Source organism: Rissa tridactyla, chromosome 4 (assembly GCF_028500815.1).
Source record: "Rissa tridactyla isolate bRisTri1 chromosome 4, bRisTri1.patW.cur.20221130, whole genome shotgun sequence".
Taxonomy (NCBI): domain Eukaryota; kingdom Metazoa; phylum Chordata; class Aves; order Charadriiformes; family Laridae; genus Rissa; species Rissa tridactyla.
The window spans coordinates 28,985,249-29,004,943 of record NC_071469.1 but is presented as its reverse complement, the minus strand read 5'-3'; the positions used below and the strand labels follow the sequence as shown (position 1 = coordinate 29,004,943).

The 19,695-nt window shown below is 42.0% G+C and overlaps 1 protein-coding gene across 9 annotated transcripts in view; it reads left to right on the top strand.

Annotated features, from left to right (window-relative positions):
• The window catches only part of TTLL5 (tubulin tyrosine ligase like 5), a 158,097-nt gene that overhangs the window by 5,319 nt on the left and 133,083 nt on the right, over window positions 1-19,695 (top strand). For 8 of the 9 annotated variants that reach the window (XR_008466039.1, XR_008466038.1, XM_054199318.1 and 5 more), the window contains exons 4-9: window positions 646-728; window positions 1,555-1,661; window positions 2,215-2,345; window positions 2,887-2,969; window positions 4,971-5,040; window positions 5,284-5,368. Coding sequence is in view for 6 of the 9 variants with exons in the window: in XM_054199318.1 (XP_054055293.1) it covers window positions 646-728; window positions 1,555-1,661; window positions 2,215-2,345; window positions 2,887-2,969; window positions 4,971-5,040; window positions 5,284-5,368 (559 nt within the window). In the remaining 3 variants the exon portion in view is untranslated. Of the gene's footprint in view, window positions 1-645; window positions 729-1,554; window positions 1,662-2,214; window positions 2,346-2,886; window positions 3,096-4,970; window positions 5,041-5,283; window positions 5,369-19,695 lie in introns of those variants that run through there. The other variant, XM_054199322.1, reaches the window with a different exon arrangement.

Sequence of the window (19,695 nt, the reverse complement as noted above, 5' to 3'; positions counted from 1 at the left end):
TTTTCGGTGGTGCCCAGTGACAGGACAAGAGGTAACGGGCACAAAATTGAACATAGGAAGCTCCATCTAAACATGAGGAGGAACTTGACTTTGAGGGTGACAGAGCACTGGAACAGGCTGCCCAGAGAGGTGGTGGAGTCTCCGTCTCTGGAGACATTCCAAACCTGCCTGGATTCGTTCCTGTGCAACCTGCTGTAGGTGACCCTGCTTTGGCGGAGGGGTTGGACTAGATGATCTCCAGAGGTCCTTTCCAACCCCTACCATTCTGTGATTCTTTGTGATTCTGTGTTACAAAGCAATCTATATAGAGAGCTGTTCAAAAAAGAAAAAAAGTAATACGGGCACTTGTTAGGATGTCCTGTGTTTTATTTTGATACAACAGGGTTCAGTGATGCAGTAATAGTATACCTAAGGATTGATGTAAGTCAGTTCATTAGAGTTAATGCCCCAAGAGTTGGACAGGCGTTTCCTGTCACCCTTTGGCTGTTATGTGCTGCTACTGTGTCGATGCTCCACTGGGGATTAAGTGCAGCTGTACTGTGCTGTGTCCTATAGCGCTTTTCTCTGTTCTTTGGTAGCATCGGAAACTTTGGTTTATTCTTCTAGGTGCAGATTCTAATATTGTGTCTCTCGGCCTCTTAACAGAGCGCTACCACTTGTCCTATAAGATTGTGCGAACAGACAGCCGCCTGGTTCGAAGCATTCTGACTGCCCATGGATTCCATGAGGTGAGTGCAATGATCTTGAGATCTGATTATGTGCTGGTCTGGGAGGTGGTGGTGATGATGATTCTTATGTTTTTGAGGGTGTTTTTCTGTGTTTTGTTTTGTGGTTGGTTTGTTCGGTTTTTTTACTCTGCAGGGATAGAACCAGGAAGGAAATTGCTGTGAACCCCCTTGAATTTTTTTTTTTTTTTAACATACTCTGACAGTCAGACAGGAGATATGTCGTGATTTTGCGCTATCAAAGGAGTACCCTTTACCCTTAAAGGAGGAAGTCATGTGTTTTGGGTCCTATGTGTTTTTTTTTTTTCTTACTTTAAAGCATCATCTCACACCCTTGGGAAGATCTGAAGGATTTAATCTCTCAGCCTTTGCAAGTTCACAGAAGCATTGATGTAGTGTTTCACATTTCTCTTCTAGCACCTGTCTTGCTCTAAAGAATGTCCTATGTACAGCTAATGACAGTTTGAGAGATGTGTGTGCATAGCGGATTTTCTTCTGAATAACAGCAAGTTAAGGAATTGGTCTCACAAGTTTCCTAAAGAAATCTAAAACTCTACAAATTGGGTTTAAACAGTCTATAAAAAGAACAAAACCACAAGTTTGTTTAGAAAAATATGACATGATTATTTCCCAGCACCACTGTACAGTAGCTTAGGACAGGAGTCTGACTAGACTTGCCCTAATATTAGAGCTGGGCAGAGGAAATTGTCTTAAACTAAAATTGCTTTGGTCTCGTAGATGTAAGGTCACAGTCTGTAGGACAAGCGGTGGTGCTTTGTGTTAGTTCAATGTTTTTATGTGTGTGTGGTGGTATTATGTTGCTTTTTAGGTGCCCCCTACTAGCAGCGACTATAATCTCATGTGGACAGGATCACACTTGAAGCCCTACTTGCTGCGTTCCCTTACAGATATTCAGAAAGTCAATCACTTCCCTAGGTAAGGCCTTGATATCGTGTTTTGCTGAGCCTCTTTGTGATGGTTTGCAAAAAGCTGAACATAGATAGCTCTAGAAAAAAATAAAGTATACGTGATACTGTAAAGTCACAATGCGCTGGGCCTGTGCCATATGCTGTCTTCATTCTAAACGGTCTTTGGGGTTTTGAGGAGATAGTATGTGAGTTGAAGTGCTTGTCTGTAGCCCAAATACTAGATTTTTTTTTTCCCGCTTTATTTGGTGGTATAAATAAAGTACTTGGGGCTTTGGGTTCATAGTTACAGTCATATGTCACCTGCTAAAGTATACAAACACAGCTAAAACAGTTTGCTGTGTTTGAGTCTGTCTTGGGAATTGCATGATGTGCTACAAATGAGGATGGATATTAGTAAAGCTGTAGGACAGAGTCAGTAAAACTGACGAGTAGTTGCAGGTTAGGGTTTGAGACATCTGACAGGGCTACAGAGCCTTTAAGTAGTACGGAGCGTTGCTGTAATGTGGATGTTCTATGTTGGGGGGAAAAAATAGATACCGTCTCTTGTTTTGGGACTTCAGGTCATATGAACTGACACGAAAGGACAGACTATACAAGAACATCAGTCGTATGCAGCTGGCCCATGGATTCAAGACATTCCATATCTTACCTCAGACCTTTATCCTACCGGCAGAGTACCGGGACTTCTGCAGTAAGTGAATGGCTGATGATGCCTGGACCTAAAGTAAAATAACTGTGTGTGTGGGAAAGGAATTACTTTTAATATCCTAGCCTGTTGATCATGCCGGTGGTTAAGGCAACAAAATTAGAGGAAGGTGGAAACACAGTGGAAAAGACCTGCATGATTTTTTTTTAATGTAATTTCTACTCTGCTGTTTACTCCATGCCTGTGTAAGTCCTCAAGAAGCGTAAGGCTCCAGAATTGAGGTGGTTTTTTTTGTGCACAGTGCTGTTGATGATCAACTTCAAAATATCTGGGAGTACTGAAAAGTGTCAAAAGGTGGCATAAGGGAGGGAAATGAGTCTATTGGAGCAGCAGGAGGGGCTTCAGGAAGAGGCAGTAATAATTGCAATGAGTCCCAAGGGGTGAAATAAGACGTCAAAAAAAGTAGACTTTGATGTTGTCATGGAATTCTCTAAAGCTTTTACTGTAGGCAACATTCTTGACTTGTTCCTCTGTAAATAAGCAAAATGGAAAATGTTTCAGACCTGTGCTGTTTTCTTTTAACCAGATACTTATTCTAAGGACAGAGGCCCATGGATAGTGAAGCCTGTGGCCTCTTCCAGGGGTCGAGGTGTCTACCTGATAAACAATGTAAGTGTTCAGCAAAAGAAATGCTCTTCAGTAACACTGTCTGCAAAACTATGCCAGCTTCCAGGCAAGGGGCATGGAAACATCTAACCAGACACTGGCCGTGCTCTGGATTTCAACCATACCTTGGTGAGCAGCTCAAAAGTCCCCATCAGCTGGCAAAGCCTGCCTGGGACTATGATGCGTAACCAAAAGCAATCTATTTCTTTGTATGCTGTGCTTGTCTTGCAACCTACTTTCAAGTCTTAGCTTATTAGGAGCAAGTTCATGCACCCTGAGACAGTTTGGGAAGCTGTGCTGCTTCATGCTCTCCTTGTGGCCTTGGGAGGATTCCCCAAATTCTCCTTAGTTGTTTCCCTGTGTGACCTAAACAGACATCAGACAGTCCCTTTGTCTCACTCTTCTCCCCTGGAAAAGACCAGTTAAAATGAAACCTTATGTGATACAGTAGGATGTCATTTAGATAACGCAGTCTTAGAGCTGTGTTATCTAAATGCCAGTGTGCCCTTACTGAGGTGTCATGGGGATGGTTCTTTGAATTCAATGTGCTGGTTATAGTTAGGTTGTCATAGGTAACAAATATATCTGGGCAGGATCCAAACACACGAGGGGATTCCAATAAATATTCTCAGCAGCAAAACTGACTGGTGAGTCATTTTGGTTTTGCTCCTTCAAACCCCTTTAGCCTCCCCTGCACTGAAGGGGTCATGCTGCCTCATCTGTTCTCTACTTGGATCATTTCCCACAAAATAAGGGAGCAATTCGCCAAGTGTATGAGGTAAGTATTTCCAGAACTGCACTCAGCTTTTTCTTTGCTTGAAAGAGAGGAACGAGCTCAGGCTTATATGGCAGTTGGCCATGAACTAGGGAAAGGACCCTTCTGGGACCAATCTCCCTTTGTGTATATCTGTTCCAGATACACTTCAGCTGGTTTGGCCCAAAGACTTCATTTTCCATCAGTGTGATGCCATTAAGGGAGTGTATTCTAGAATCTCATCACAAAAGTGTTTAAAGGCAACAACAAATAAACCCAACAAAACAACAAGCCTTTGGATTTTCCTGATCCATAATAAAACAGGCTGTCACTTTTACGTGATGTGCTGAGGGAAGTTGAACTTGTTCCCTTACATTGTATATGTGCACTCCGTATGCCTGGGCTTCCTGCTTGTGATGCTGGTGATGTGGCTGAAAGCATGCAAAACTGAATAAAGGCAGGATGACAGGGTTCTCTTGGCTCTTTTGCAAACTGAAGGCAAGAAAATGTTTTGCTGGAAACTGTTTGTATGAGTAGTTAAAACTGGTTACAAGAGAGGCTTGCACACAGCAAAAAGTAAAAGCTTTCTCAACAGATCCCATGACTTTGTAATGTATATTTGTCATAGAGCTTTCTGTTTTGAGCTAGAAGGGTAGCGTCTTCCTGGTACAGTAGCCCCTGCTGTGAACTGAACCTCAGTAGAAGGTATTTACTCATGTAGGAAAAAAGGTTGGATACCGGCCCAGGATCTAGCTATAAAGATCACAAGTCGAGGAGTCATTTTCTTCACTTGAGACTTCCTTACCAACTGTAGTTACATATTCCTTCCAGTGTCTTCTAAACCCCTTCCCCATGTGTTTGGTTAAACACTTGAGAAGCAAAGAGAATGACAGTCGCATCCTAGATGTGTGGGGTTTTTTTGTGCCTATTTTACGTCATTGCCATGTAGCTGTTAAATCTGTATTCTAATCTAAGGAGCACTTTAACTGGAAGATTCAATGGGCATTTTTTTTTTTTTTTTTGCAATGTAATCCTTCTCAGGCTTCTGGTTAGGATCTAATTACCTTAAGTATGTTGTGACTGACGGTGTTTTTTCATTTTGATTTTGTTTCTTCCCTCCCCGGACATAGTTTTTCGTACAGAGTGGCTTTAGGAGGGAAAGGCTGGAAAAAATGGTGGGTTTGATCTATCATCTTCTTATTCCTTAAGCCTCCTGTTTTTTCACTCTTGGATTCTCTGTTCTTCTGTAGCCAAACCAGATTGTCCTGGAAGATGACATCCTGGTTTCTCGTTACATCAGCAACCCCCTGCTCATAGATGGTGAGTATGCTTAGGAATTGCTTTTCTCTCTTCCCCCCACCCCACACCTGAGGATCTGTGCAACCTTTGCAGGATTTTGGTTGAAGAATTGAGTGGTCTATTTTCCTCTAGTACCGGAAAAATGTAACTAGTGAATTCCTTAAAATCTGGAAGCTCTTCAACTGGGGAAGCTTCGGGCACCTATGTCAGCAGTGATGTCTGAAGGATACTTGCAGTCACTAACTCTTGACAACTGTATTTCAGATTTCAAATTTGATGTGCGCCTCTATGTTCTGGTTACATCCTATGATCCACTTGTCATCTATCTCTACGAGGAAGGATTGGCCAGGTAGGGGAGGTTTCTTCTTTCTCAGCGTACCTGCACTTGGTGATCCAGAGATGTCTTGGCTTGCCTCTGTACTCCTGACACAATAGCAAATGAGGGAAGTGCCAGTTAGAGTTCAGCAGAGCTTACAATATATGATACTTCATCATGCTGTGTCCCATCAGTTTTCTTTATATAGATGATAGGATCTTTAGTGAGGGACTTTATTACATATGTAGCAAATAAAGCAAGTTTTCAACTCTTAAGTGTTGAATGGCCACACGCACACCATCATTGGCATGTTCATTCTCAAGGTTGGGTTCTTCTTGAAACCTCTTTGGACTCTTGGTGCCTTTGTGCTCCTTCTCCATCCTCCAAGGGGAAGGGAGTCTAAACTTTCTCAATTCCTGTTTAATCCTAAAGACAAAAACAGTTGGAGACCTGTTGTTGGCTGTATTGGCCTTTGTTTTAATACTTTCAACTCCTCTTCTGAATTTTGGGTCAGTATTTGTATTTTCTACAGTATCAAGTACGTGTGGTTAAACTAGTTCACTGGTCTTATCCTGCAAGATGTCAATTTCCTTTTGCATGTAAGTCATGAAAGATACTTATAGATTCCCAGAGGAACACTTATCTACCAAAAATACCTGTTTCTCTTCATCACAGAAGTTTAGCTAAATACCTGTCTGTAGTAACTAATAAAATTGGAATAATCACGCCTCTGAATTTCCAACAGACCAGAAACTTAACTATAGTGGTGTTTGAGAAGAGAGCGTCATTGGACTGTCTTCTGCAACAGTTTCAAATAATCCTGAATCTGTCTTATAAGCACGTACCCAGAAAGAGTATCTCTAGGGTTCGAGCCTACATGACTCTGACTTAGGCAGATATTGAGTCCAATGTACCTTTATCCAAAGCAGCTACTGCATCCAAAATGATATATTAATAACGCTCCCACAAGAAATATCCTTCTTTAAACTGATGAATGCCTTCAGGTGTGTTGTGATGTGCCTCTGCCTGCAAAGATAACGTAAACAGATTGTTTCCCTAAAGGTGGGCATGAAGGGGGGGTAGCTCATCTTGGTCGGTGGAAAACTTGACAACTATATTGACTTTAGAAAAGGAGCCTTAAACATGCCTGGTGTGCAAGAGTCTTGGAATCAGCAATTTAATTGTTAGTTGCTAATATTGCATGTTATTGGAAAGTGAAGAGCAGAAAAGAGATCATCAGTTGTGAATAGATGAGTAGATTGCTAGGATGTTCTGAAAATGGGCAGTGCACAGCAACTGCCAAAATAGGATTTGCACCATCATTAATGTCTTAAAGGTAATTCTGCTGATCTTATTGTAACAAAGGAGTTTTACTTATGGAGAAATTCATCTGTGTAAGAGACAAGCGTTCTACTCTGTTTGGGGGCAACTGCCAATTCCATGATAGATAGCATTTTTGTGTCTGACAGTAGAGTAACGTGTTTTGCTTGGGGGAGGGAATTGTATGTGGGGATGTGTATGGTTTTTTTTCTTTTTTTCCAGTTGTATTAGAGGTCTAGGGAAGGAAATGAGGAAGGAAACAAGGATATTATTTTGACTGAAGTACACTGGTCAGAGTTCTAGTGAATCCCTTAAGATAGAATCATCAAATGCTTCAGGTGGAAAGTGAAGTCTGGAGGCTTTTAGTCCAACCTCCTTCACAAGATCATCTTCAAAGTTTGGGCAGGTGCTCTACGGCCTTATACCATAAAGTTTTGAATATCTTCCACAATGGAGATTCCATAGTCTTTCTTGACAACCCCTTCCAACGTTTGACCATTCTTACTGTGAATGTGCACGTGTTATTTTTAATGTGCAATCAGAACTTCTTTTGTTGCAGTTTAACTGTTGCTTTTTGCCCTTCTGCTATGCACCTTTGAGAAAAGTCTGTTTTTGTCTTTATAGCCATGCATTAAGGAGTTGAACACAGCAGTTAGATCTATTGTTAGCCTTCTTATCTGCAGCCTGAACAATCCTTTTCTCCTCAGCTTTTCCTTGTACATCATGTTTTTCAGTCCATTTTAAGCTCTCTGCCAGACTTGTGCCACTTAGTCAATACTTTCCTTGTACTGGGGGCTCGCAACTGGACATGACACTCCAGATGTGTCTCCAGTGCTTGCTAAGCACTCACAGTAAGAGGTACTAATCACTTCCCTCAACCTACTGGCTACACTCCTGTCAGTACAGCCCAGCAAGTACTTTGCCTTTATTGCTGTGAAGGCAAACCGATAATTCATGTTCAACTTGTTGTCCACCAGGACTGCTTGTCTGTTCTGCAGAGCTGCTTTGTATCCACCCAGCCTGTACTGCTGAACAGGGGTATGCCTCCCAGGTTCAAGACTTTTGCATTTGCTTTTGCTGAAGTTCATGAGGGTTTTGTTAGCCCATTCCTCTAGCTTTACAGGGGCCATTTGAGTGCTCAGATCTTAAGTCATGCCATCCATTGCTCTCCATTTGACCCCAGAACTATTCATGTCATCCTAGAACACAATCAGGAGGCATCAGACATGACTTCTTTTTGGAAAACTTGTACTTGTTGTTTCCAATAATCTCTTTATCCTTAATGGGCCTGGAAATACCTTCCTAGAAGATAGTAGTCCAGGAGCTCCTACTGGTAGCAAGACTGTAGATCACCTGGGCTATCCTAGGTAAAAGGTCTCTTGAAACAATGGTCTGATTTCTTTGAGTTTGTGAGCTGGCATCCCTACTTGATAATCTGAATGCTGTCTGGCTGAATTTCTTTGTTCTTTTGATATTCAGAATATTCACCTTCAGAGCTGAAACAGTGTTGTAGTCAACCCTGAGCAAATAACTCTTCTTTCTGGGTATCTATCCAGAAGCATCAGTCTCAACAGTTCTGGACTCTCCATCTTGGTAAGATCCCATGTGGCAGTAATACTTGAAAATCACTCTTCAGTCTTCTAAAATCCTTAAGTCTTATACATGTTCTAGAGCACATGGTGTCCACATACATGACTAGAGCACATGGTGTCCACATACATGACAAGCGGAACATAATGTACAGGACACTGCAGTATTACTCATGGTAGTTATCCTTTCCTTTAAATTGCATCCCATCTTACAGCTCCCTGTGAGAGGTAGCTAGTATATGGAGACTAACTGTGGGTAGTCTGTGGCACTAGGTATCTTAATGCTGCTCTGTGATACGGTCAGCTGCACCAGTACAACCATGGGACTGGTGTAGAGGGAATAACGAGTTGTTATCTCTGGTCCAAGGACAGTCCTGGCTCTGGAGAGTAACTCTAGTTCTGTTACTGAACTTCAGCTGCCCACCGGGCAACTTCAGCTGTAGCGTCAGCTGTGGCTAAAGGCTTGTAGCAAGACTTGTCACGTGATAGGTATGAATTTATTGCAACCAATATCTTTAATTACTCTTAAACTTTTCCATTCTTCTATGGCTGTAGAGTTGGTAAGTTTATGCAGCAAGTGCTGGGAAGCTCTCTTTGGAGGACAACACTCAAGTGTGAGCAGAGGTTGACAGAAAACTTTAGGTGGGCTGTTTTATATGGCCTCCAGATGGCACTAGTGGTCTTAGCTTTAGCGATTTGTATTTTTCCCATACCCTGTTTGCAAATTCATTTGGTGAGAGGTAAGGCACCCGGAGCTACTGGATTCTGGCTTCCTATTTAGCCTTTTTTGCCTTCCATTTAACAGTGCGAGTTAAGTGCTGGGAGAGACCGTTTATTGCCTCACACAGTGTAATGCTTTAGTTTAAGGCTGGGACAAAACTTTAGCTGTGTGGGGAGGGAGGGGAATGCTTTAATCTTTGAGAGCAGAAGCCGTTTTTTATTCTTTACTTAAGAAAAAAAAAAACAACCCATGCTGCTTAAGAGTGGAAGCAGTTTGTAGCAGAGAACTGTAAGGTAAGATCGGGCCCTGGAATCCAAGGTGGTACTGAAGCAATCTAAGGGGAAACCCACCAGCAGAACAAAGGAATTTGTTTTCGTGACATCTGCTAGTGCTTGTGGTGCACTATGGTGATGTCCATGTTTGGAATTTGCTTTCTGAAGATAGGTAGTCTCTGAAGTGTTGTTGGGGTGACCTCTTCTGGGTTGTTCTCTGAATTTACTGAAAGGCAGTGTTGCCCTCCAATGTTATGTCTTGCGTATTCCAAGTAGAAGAGGAACCTGGCTGTTGCAGTAAAGCTGGTGACTTCTAGCAGAAAAGGAGCGCTATCAGGAAACCATAAGATGTAATGATTTTTAAAATGAACAGACTTGGTATAATACACATTTGTGATGTTTGACTAGATACTTCCTTAGGCCTGGTTTCTCTTGGCACAGCTAGACTTGTCATGACATGATCTAGAGTGGAATTTGAGGCTTCAGTGCTGAGGAGAAGAAAGGGATTGTTGATTCAGCATGTGTAACTTGTGTTTCGCTTTCCATGTGGGATAATGAAGAAAAAGTTTCCTTTGAAGGAGATTTGAAGGGTATGTACCTAGAAGTGTGTAACAAAGCCTTAGCTATTATTTCTTGATTTGTGCTGGAAGTACTGAATAACTGTTTGGTTTGCCCAGGCTAAAGTTCTCTTCTTTTTCAGTGCAATTTTGCAGGAAGATACTGACCTCAAAGCTTCTTTTTTTTTTTTTATCCTCTAAAAGAAAATTGAGTAGAACTTAGGAAGTGCTGATGTTGAGTAGGTTCCTTTTTGTAGCTATTGCCACCCAACTCCCTGTAGAATAAGCTGTATTTAGTGGGGACAGAGCCTTAGGTCATCAGTGTCAGGTATCAGACCTGATGGAGAGTTACTAAGAATGGTATCGCTGAACATGCTCTGTTTTCATCTTTCACTACAATGCTACTTTTTCTGGCCTTGCCTCCCTCAAACTATCAAACCTTGTCTTGCATTTTTTGGGCCTGGTCCACCTCTAGAAGGAATGCTGCTAATAGATTCATTTGGGGATATTCAGTGATCTGTTTGGAGGGAGTGGGGTGGGTTTTTTCTTTCTTGAAGCTTGAAACAAGACTGAAGCTGTGCTTAAGGCATAAAGCAGCACTGGGTGCCTTAAGATCTTTGTCTGTTGGATTGAAAAATGTGGTGTCCAACACTTTTCTAGTACGTATTTTTAAAAAAGCAGACAAAGCATGCTGCTGTGCATCTGTTAAATTGGCAGATATTTAGTAACTTGATGCTGGAAAGGGCAATTATCATCTGGATTGGCCATCTGTGATTCACAGTCTGTAAAACTGTAGCTGGGACCTTTGCATAGAAGGTACAGGTTTGGAGAAAGAGATGGTCTTGGGAAGCTTGGTCCACGTTTGCCTGAGAGTGTAACTCAGTGAGAGTGTAACTTAGTCATCTGATCGTATGTTAAAAATCAAGGTAGTTTTATTTATCTAAGACTTCCAAAATATGTGATGGAATATATTTATTGACATACCTTTTATATCCTAGTATGAATAAGAGATTCATTGTTAATAAACTACGGTCTTAATTACGAACTTTGACATGCTTTTGAAGGTGAATCACCAAGCCCAGTTATGTGGAAGTCCCAAGGCTGGTCTTACAGCCAACTGTTGAATTGGTGGATTATGCTGGTTCTTGGAGGGGCACCCGTGCAAGGAGAGAATAACAAGCCTGACTTGTGTCTGAAGTACAGCTGAAGAGGACGTGGGGCCAGGAATAGCTTGTGCTGTTTGTGAGCCTTCCCCATCTTGCCAGCTTGGGACACCTCTCTTTCTCCTGACTGACTTTCCCTCTTTTTGTGTACCTCCTTGTGGGACAGAAAGGAGCCTGGTCGACCTGTCTTGCTTGGTGCCTGCAGGCATTATGGGCACTTGACACATGGTGTGGGGAATTCATAGTGAAATGGCTCCATGTTTTGGGGAGATTTCTGTAGCCTACTTTGCCTAAACCACCAGCTTTAGGCAGCCTTATTTCTGAGTCCTAGCCCAGCAGGAACTCCTGAGTCAGGCTTACACTGAATTTGAAAAATAGATTTAAAAAAAAAAAAGGCAAAACTGAGCTGAAAACCAAATGTTCTTGTGAAAGGCTGAAGGAGCAGCAGCTGGGTGAGACTTTCCAGAGGGACACGAGAGTTCCGGTAATGGCGGGGTAGACAGCCGGGCTTCACAGTGGCTGCCATCCCACCTCCTGAGCTCACCCCCCTCAGCCTCGCAGTGTCTCCTCCTTCGGTAGCCTGGCTTCCTAATTAGCACTGGCTCTGCTGGGATATTTACCTTTTCTGTGCTGGATTCCTGTGGTTTCCAAAGAATTCAGGTGCTCGCTTGGAGCCAAGGAATTCACATTACCTCACAGGCTGTGCTTAGGCCAGAGCCTGCCGCAGCGGCCCCATCCCCCTTGCAGTAACCCCTGCCTGGCAGGACTCTGCTTCTTAGGGACCGCAACTCACTTTTGCATGGACACTTGGGATCAGACTACGACCACTTCAGGAGACATCGACTTGCACAGAAGCTGTGGAGCAGTGTTTTTTACTAGATGTCCCCACTGGACTCTCCCCACAATGGATAGTGCATCAAGCCAGGAGACTTTCTGCTGCCTCCTTGCTTTTTAATTAAGATAAGCAGGGTTTGAATCACTGATGAGAGAGATCTGTGTATGTGTCTTTTAATAGAAATGTGCTGCCTATACAGACATCTATTACCTGATTTTTAGACTATGTGTGTTTTACCTTGAATCTTCTTTGTAAAACAGGGTAGTCAGGCCTCAGGCTGCTACTGTTTGAGAGCCACAAGGAAGTCTAAAATATATATTTTTATGCATATGTAATATAAAAATATTTATATTTTTAAATATATATAGATATTTAGTCATGGTCTAGTGATGCCTTTTGTTAAATCTGGTCCCCTTGTCTTTGGACAAAGGTTTGATTTTTTGAACAACCTGTTCTTGGTGAGCTCCATCAAAACTGCTCTTTTGGTTGAAAGAGTTGTGTGTTTTAAAAAAAAAGTCTCCTTGAGCAACATTTACATATCTTGTGCTATGCCAGCTTTAGCAACCTGTCGTCTTGATGGCGTATTTTAGGAAATTCTGAAGGAAAGGTAGCTGAATACTAACTAGCAAATTCACTTTTTTCTCTTCTGTAGGCTTCTCCTCATCTTTCATATTCTGCAAATTACTTCTCTTCCCCTCAGTCATTTGAGTCTGTCTTTGGGTAGCAGAGGATGGTCTCTGGGTATAACTACATGACCCTACTGTTGCACTTAACAGGCAGGATCGGTGTACTAAAGAATCGCAGGGGCTGGGCAGCTCTTGGTGACAGTCTGCACAATGTGAAACTAGAGAATGTGAGGAACAGAAGAGGTTTGTGGAATCACAGAGTGGCTCAGGTTGGAAGGGACCTCCGGAGGTCATCTAGCCCCTGCTCAAGCAGGGCTACCAACAGCCAGTTGCCCTGCACCCTCTCCAGATGGCTTTTGAATATCTCTAAGGAAGGAGACTTTACAGCTTCTCTGGGCAACTTGTGCCAGTGCTCGGTCACCCTCACGGTGTTTCCTTATGCTCCGTACATTCAAAATCCTGTTAATAGCGGCACATAAGTTGAAAACTTGCAAATATTTTATGAAAAGAGAAAAAAGGAAAATAAGACTTTTTTTTTTTTTCTCCTGTCTCTGCAAACATTTGGTAAAACTGCTCCTGGATCTTGTTCTTTAACACAGAACTGTCTGAATAATTTTATCCAACTTTGGTTAGAGAAACTCTGCCATCACAGAGATGTTACCAAAACTCGTTTTTATGTTTAGTAATTCTCCTAGAAGCTTTCGCTCCTATTCATACTTGGTTTCTAACTGACATATCAGGTGGATGCTGTGGAAAATATTGATGTTCAAGATAGGGGGATTGTGATGGTCTCTAGATTTCTGTTTTCTGCCCTGTACTGCAAGTAAACTGGGTCCCAGGTGGTGCTTTGGAGTCCAGGCCTTGATAGTGTTAAAAATAGAAATATCTCTAGTTCTCCTCTACCAGTTCTAGTCCATTGAACAATTCCCTTAGGGAATGTTGTTTCTTTTCATCCTCATTTTAACAGCAGTTCATGGGAATCATAAAGAGAATTCAATGGTACAAACAACTTTTTATGTGTTTAGTTCCCTAAACAAAGTGGCAGCTAATAGACTAACAGGGAAGCCAAAGTCTAATGCATGGGGAGGGGAAGGAAGAGATACTGAGAAAGTGACTCCAAGCATAAAATGTGAGGAGCGTGCTTAGAGAAACGCTTCACTGGTTATTTCCAGGACATTTAGGCAGGAACTCTGTGTGCAGTCATGGAAAAGACTATCATAATGTGTGCTTTTTCTGTAGCGCTTTTTTGAGAGAAAAAGGATTAACTATTCTTTCCTCCTTCCCACTCCAGGGTCCTTTTTCTTCTCCTCTTTTCCTAGGCCCTGGCTAGATGTTTCAAATAAGCATTCTAGAGCTGCCAAGTTTCATGCAAAACCATGTAACATCTTATGTAAATATTTAATGATCCAGTTTGCGTATTTCCAAAATGACTTGCATATGACAAACTTTACCTTGTGGTCAATTCATTTCCTGAAGTAATGTTGGGGATAAGGCAAATAGTGGTGTATGGTCCCTCGGGTAGTGTCCTGTCTGAACGCGTGACAGTAAAAGGGCAGGTTGTTTGGGTTAAGGCAGTGTAGGGGTGTGGGTTAGGGGCCAGTCAAGTTTTGGTGTGGTGGATTTGGGGTTCTAGAGATAAGTGTGAGCTCTGTGACATGTTTTATAGATTGCTAGGCCAACAGGGAAAAGTGCTGCATATCACTTGAAGTGGGTGGCCTATTGAAGGTGGAGCTTGAACTTGCGTGTTAGGCTTATAGTGATCTCTTACACGATGGGGAGGGAGGGCAGTAATCTGCCACTATCTGAATGGCAAAGGTGATTTTTAACAGGGGAAGCCTGAAGCGTGATAGGGAAGGGTAGAGAGCTGGGGTGCCTCTAAGTGATGTACTCTTAGTCTGGAGGTTGAGAGTACTTCTGGAGTCTGAAGGAATTCTCCCCTGACTTTCTGTTCCTGCTGCCCAGAACAGAACTGCTGCCACTGCTGCCACCCTACTGCTTCCTTTTGATTGCTCTTTCCCTCCTCTCTGATCCAGAGAAAGTGCAGCCAGAGGGAAGGCAAATGTGCTGCTATTGAAGGCGAGCTCTGTAGCAGTGTGTAGTTGCTGGGAAAGGGAACTGGTTGTTGCCTTCATCTGCCTGTGTAACTTGGCTGTGACCAGCTGAGACACAGGCAGGTGTGTCAGAACAATTAAATGTACCAGTGTCACTTCTCTATTCTCAGTTTTGAATTCAGAAATGAAGCACATCTCCTCCGTCCTCCCGAGGAAAGAGAAGCTGCAGTGGAAGGGAGGGAGGCTGCCAGGGCTGTTCACAATATGATTGCTGCTACTTCTGCCTGGGAGGCGTGTTGCTGGCAGCAATCTGCGTGGAAACTAAACAGTGCGCAGTCAACCTCGGTTTAACCTTTCCCATTTCCAGCTGTAGTTTTGGGGTAGAAGCTCTCCCACAATATTTCTGTTCAGAGGCTTTTGGAATCTAATGTATTGTATATTATGTTACTAGGTGTCCTTAATTTTCTTAACTTTTTCCTTTCCTCAGATTTTAAAAGGACATAATTCATTAGAAGGGGAGGATCTTTGTGAGAATGGGAGTGCAGTAAGGCCAGGGAAACAAGTTAATGAAAGTGAATACTTTGATATCACTTGTTGTTCAATTTAGATAGTGAATACAGGCTGTACATAATATCAAGACAGGGGAAGATGCTTCCTATGTCCTTGCTGCTGTGAGCCATATTATCTCTGTGTAATACATATCACACAGGTGACCCAGGTTAATGCTGTGATGGGGGACCATTCCTCCTGCATCCTCTGCTTCTTTTCCGTCCACCCCACAAGCCCATTGGCAGGTGAAAGAGAGTTCAGTCAACGCAGGAGAAATCCAACTTTGAAAACTTGTGGTTAGAACCTGGGTTATGGAGAAAGGAAATCTGAATTCAGGCCAAAACAGAGTTGATATCCTTCTGATGGTGGATACAGAACAGACATCCGTTCCTTTCTTGGCTACCTCTGTAATAGTTTGCATTGTTAACAACTACTGATTTAAATGAGGTGGGGTCAGAAGAATGCACTGAAGTGGCACAAAACCTTCCTGTCTGACTAATAGTGGAAAATTTCACCTGTTCCTAGACTTTTATTTTGACAAGTCCTACAGGAGAATTCTTTATAGGAATTCTAAGCAATGTGGATCCAGTTATTGAACATTCAGGCCATGCAAACTTAACTACCAGCCATACACAGCAGTGGTAAGTGTGTTGGGTCTCTGCATTGCAAAGCCTATGGAGTAATATAGAACTCGGACAGGATCAGATCACAGTTGGGGAAAGTAAGAGTTGCTTGAAGCAGAGCAAGAAAGACGTGGTGTTAGTGAGCAGAAGATAGCGTTTTGAAGAGTTCCACTCGATAAAATAGTCTCTTTGGCTGAAGACGTGCCTTCGCATGTGGACAATGCAGCCTTCAGTTTAGGAGTACTCTCGGATTCCTGGCTGATTGCAGGCTCCCACATAGCAGCATCCACGAGTAATGCTTTGGCTAGGAAACAGTCCTGTCCTGGCAGATGATGACCTGGCCTCAGTTATTTGTGCCTTCATCACTCTTTGGCTGGATCATAGCAATATGAGATACCTGGGCATGAAGCCTTTAGTGCTTAGGAAAATAGCTCGTGCAGAATGTTGCAGCATGTGCTTGTGGTAAACTGTGTTACTGGGAAAACATGAGGCTTGCACTTTATTTTCTGTGCCACCTTACCCTATAGTTTCTAAATGGCTTTTAGGATCTCGGCCCTTATATTTAGGTGACAAATATTCTATTCTTAGAAGGGGTCTGGAACTGGAAAAAGGTCAGAGTCCAGATGTCATTGGAAGAGAGCAGGGCCCTGGAATGAAATCATACTCTAAAAGATTGTAAGATTTCTCAAGAGTTTATTCTAATCTCAGGTTAATACCTATAAGACTTTTAGAAGCATTGAAGCTTTCCTACTTTCCACTCTTACTGTAAGGCCTGTTTCTATGATCTTAGTGTCTCTAAAAATAACCTGTAAATTTCTGTTGATCCAAGGCTTTCTGTAGTGTGCAAGTCTTGTCTGTTCTGGAGAGAACAAGTGTGGTGGATGAGTAGCCTTGTTGCTACAGCGGAAGAAAGATACGATGAAGTACAGTATGAAAAGCTGTAGAACTAGAGTACTGAAGGTAATCATAACTGATATTTCAGTGGTAGTAACGCTCTTCCATCCCAAGCAAGTGAGAAACACAGTCTAAGGGGTGTGGGCTATTGCCGGCATTGGACTTGTGATCTGTCACCATTCTAACATCCAGAGGCTATTGATAGAGGCTCTAGAAATAACTTGGATTTTCTATTTGCAGACTTGCACTTAGCATGAGGCTAGTAAGGTTGTCAAACCAGCTGTTGGAGAGTGTAGTAAGCTGGCATCTGATTCTGTTGTTTAAAGCTTGGGGTTTTTTGATAGTACATTTGAATCATTTAATGGTGTGTGGGGTTTTTTTTTTTGTGCATTGCTGAACTGACCCATGATATCCCATAAGATGACAACATCCTAGTAGAAGAGAAAGTTTATGTACTGAGAGCTCTAGAACACATTGAAATCCCTTCTGAATAATTAGTTCCCATGGAAATGTAAATTCTACAGCCATGGAGCTCAGACCAGCTAGTAACTAAGGTCAGTCTCTGTAGAAGGAAGCTAATGCAAGCATTTGCAAGGTAAAGAAATACTGTTTAGAAGTATGTCTGCCAGGGGCTTGTATCCTCATACTTTTGATTATGTGCATAACAAAAAAAATTAAGAAGCTGATAAGCATGGCGAACCGAATTGCCCTCTGCCGCTCGTGCTCAGTATCTTCCAGGATCTGGCTGAAATCATATTATCAACAAATGCTTTCAGTATGTTGCCAATAAATGATTATTAAGGTGAAGATGATGAAATCATAATTAAGGAAAAAAAAATAATGATAGGGCTATTGCCACTATGTTCAAAATAGAAGTGCTAAATCCAGGAAATTTACAGTTAAACTGAAAAATTCAAATACTTTTAGCTGTGGAAATATGTGGAAAGGGAATCCAAACTTCCAAACTCTTTTCGGTTGCCAGCTGCTCTGACTTCGTATGTAGTTAAAGCTTAGAAAAATATGGAGCGAAATCTTTTTCACTTTTTTTAACCTTGCTGCTTAGAGTTAGTTACATCATGGGGGTGTTTTTGTTTCTGTTTTTTCCTGCTCCCACCTGTGTATTTAAGGATAGGTTTAATCTGATGAGCATTTTCATGGATTAGCTGATACAGTTCTTGTGGAGAGAGAGATATTTCTCAAAATGGCTACCAAGTGAGGGCAGTGGTGGCTTCGTTTCCACTGGGAAATTAGACTCTTTTTTTCGTGGCAGTTCTTTCTAAAGGATGAATTTCTTTCTTGTGTAACTTGTTAGATGTCTTTGTATAGCTCAGCTTCTTCTGAACTACAGAAAATAATAGGGGAAGGATAAAGAGAGATCACTATTAATAAAGCAAATTAGGGATGCATTCTTTTCTGGACGCTAACTTCATTGCACAGCCAGCCTCTCCCTCTTATATTTTTCTTGAGCGCAGCCTCCTTTTTCCTGCTTTGAGCCTTCACCTGAATCCACTGTGTTTTTCTTGCAACTAACCCTGCTTTCCTTGGTACTTTCTTTCCCTCTTGCCAGGGCTTCTTAGGATAGCATATGTCTGACTTCCCTTTACCCTTTCTTGCTCCCTTTATCTCTTTTGAGACACTGGTATTGTGGTATAGGAGGATGATCAGAAGAAAAAGGTATTTCTTCTCAAGTTGATTTAATTTTGTTTTGTTTTTTATAACCAGAACATACTTGCTGTTATGAACTGTGGTGGTTAGCAGTGGTCATTCATTCTGCCAACTAGATGCCCTGGATTCTGCCCTTGATATTTTGTTTTATTTATTTTTCTGCAAAGTCTGAGGCCTAAAATACATATTGAAACAGGAATTGATTACGTGCAGAATAAGAAAGTTGGACTAGATGATAAGTGTAGGTCCCTTCCAACTGGAATAATTCTATTACACTATATTTAACTTGATGGTATGTCTTTTGTCTGAATGTAGGATTTTGCAAATGTTGCCTCAAATAGTACTATCCTCTGCTTAATGTTTGATTTTTATTTTTTTAAATTTTGTGGCCTGCTCCTAAAAATGGAGGCAGTACCCTCTTTCTGTCCTGACTCTGCATCCTAACATTCTCCTTTATGTCTGAAGGAGGGTATATCTGCATCTGGTTGAAAGATAATTGGTATCTTTCTATATTTGCTCAAGTGGCTGTTTGGTCAGATCTGTGAAGTTACCTGGCTTGCCTGCGGCTATGTAATTTCCAGAGCAGATCAAGTAGAGCGGCTGGAGTGTGGAACTGGGCAGGTGATGAGCTTTCAGTTGCCCTCTATCCTTAGATTGACAAAGGGTGATCATGTAACTACATCTTTAGACAGCAACTTTTGCACAAGATGTAATTTTGAACACTTTAAACTGGCATGGTGATCAAGAGAAACAGTCCCGCATGTTTCCTGGCTGCTGTTCCCATTCTTGTGTTGACCGTTTCCTTTCCTGGCACAGGTATGTGATCAGTTCTCCCCTGGCTGCACAGTGCAAACTGGAATGGAGGGACAGCATGGGCAACTGTGTGTGCTAGCAGTTGGTTGCGGGAGAAGCTCCTTCCTTTTCCCCAGAAGCTTATATTGTTTCAGCATTCAACGTCTTTTTAAAGAGGTGTGCTGTTGATAAGATTACTGTTTAAATTGCTTCAGTGCAATTTGGTGCTATATTCCTGTGCTTATTCAGGGGCTTGTGATGCCCATTGTATTGTATCGCCAGAAGCATTTCTGTACCCATGCAGTGAGCTGATCTGATTTGATAAATAGCTTAGCAAAAAAGGCTGGGTTTAGATGCTTGCTGTGCAGGACAGACACTTATGCTGGTATTGTGTAGGTAAAACAAAGATGGATAGCTGAGGAAAGAGAGTATGGATAGCTTAAGTCTGTGTGGACACTGGAGAGGGGATTAAAAAACAAACAAATTCATCAATTTACAACTTTGTAGCTTGATTGGGGAGCTGATCTACCTTTGTCCTTTCGCACCCTTCTCCCTCTAACCTCCTGTTCCCTCTGCTGCCTCCTCAACATAAAACCAAATAAAAAATACCCCTCAAACACCTTACAAACCAAAATTCTGGGTTATTTTACAGTTATATCAAGTCTTCAATTCATTTCAACACAAATATCGGTGATGGTAGTGT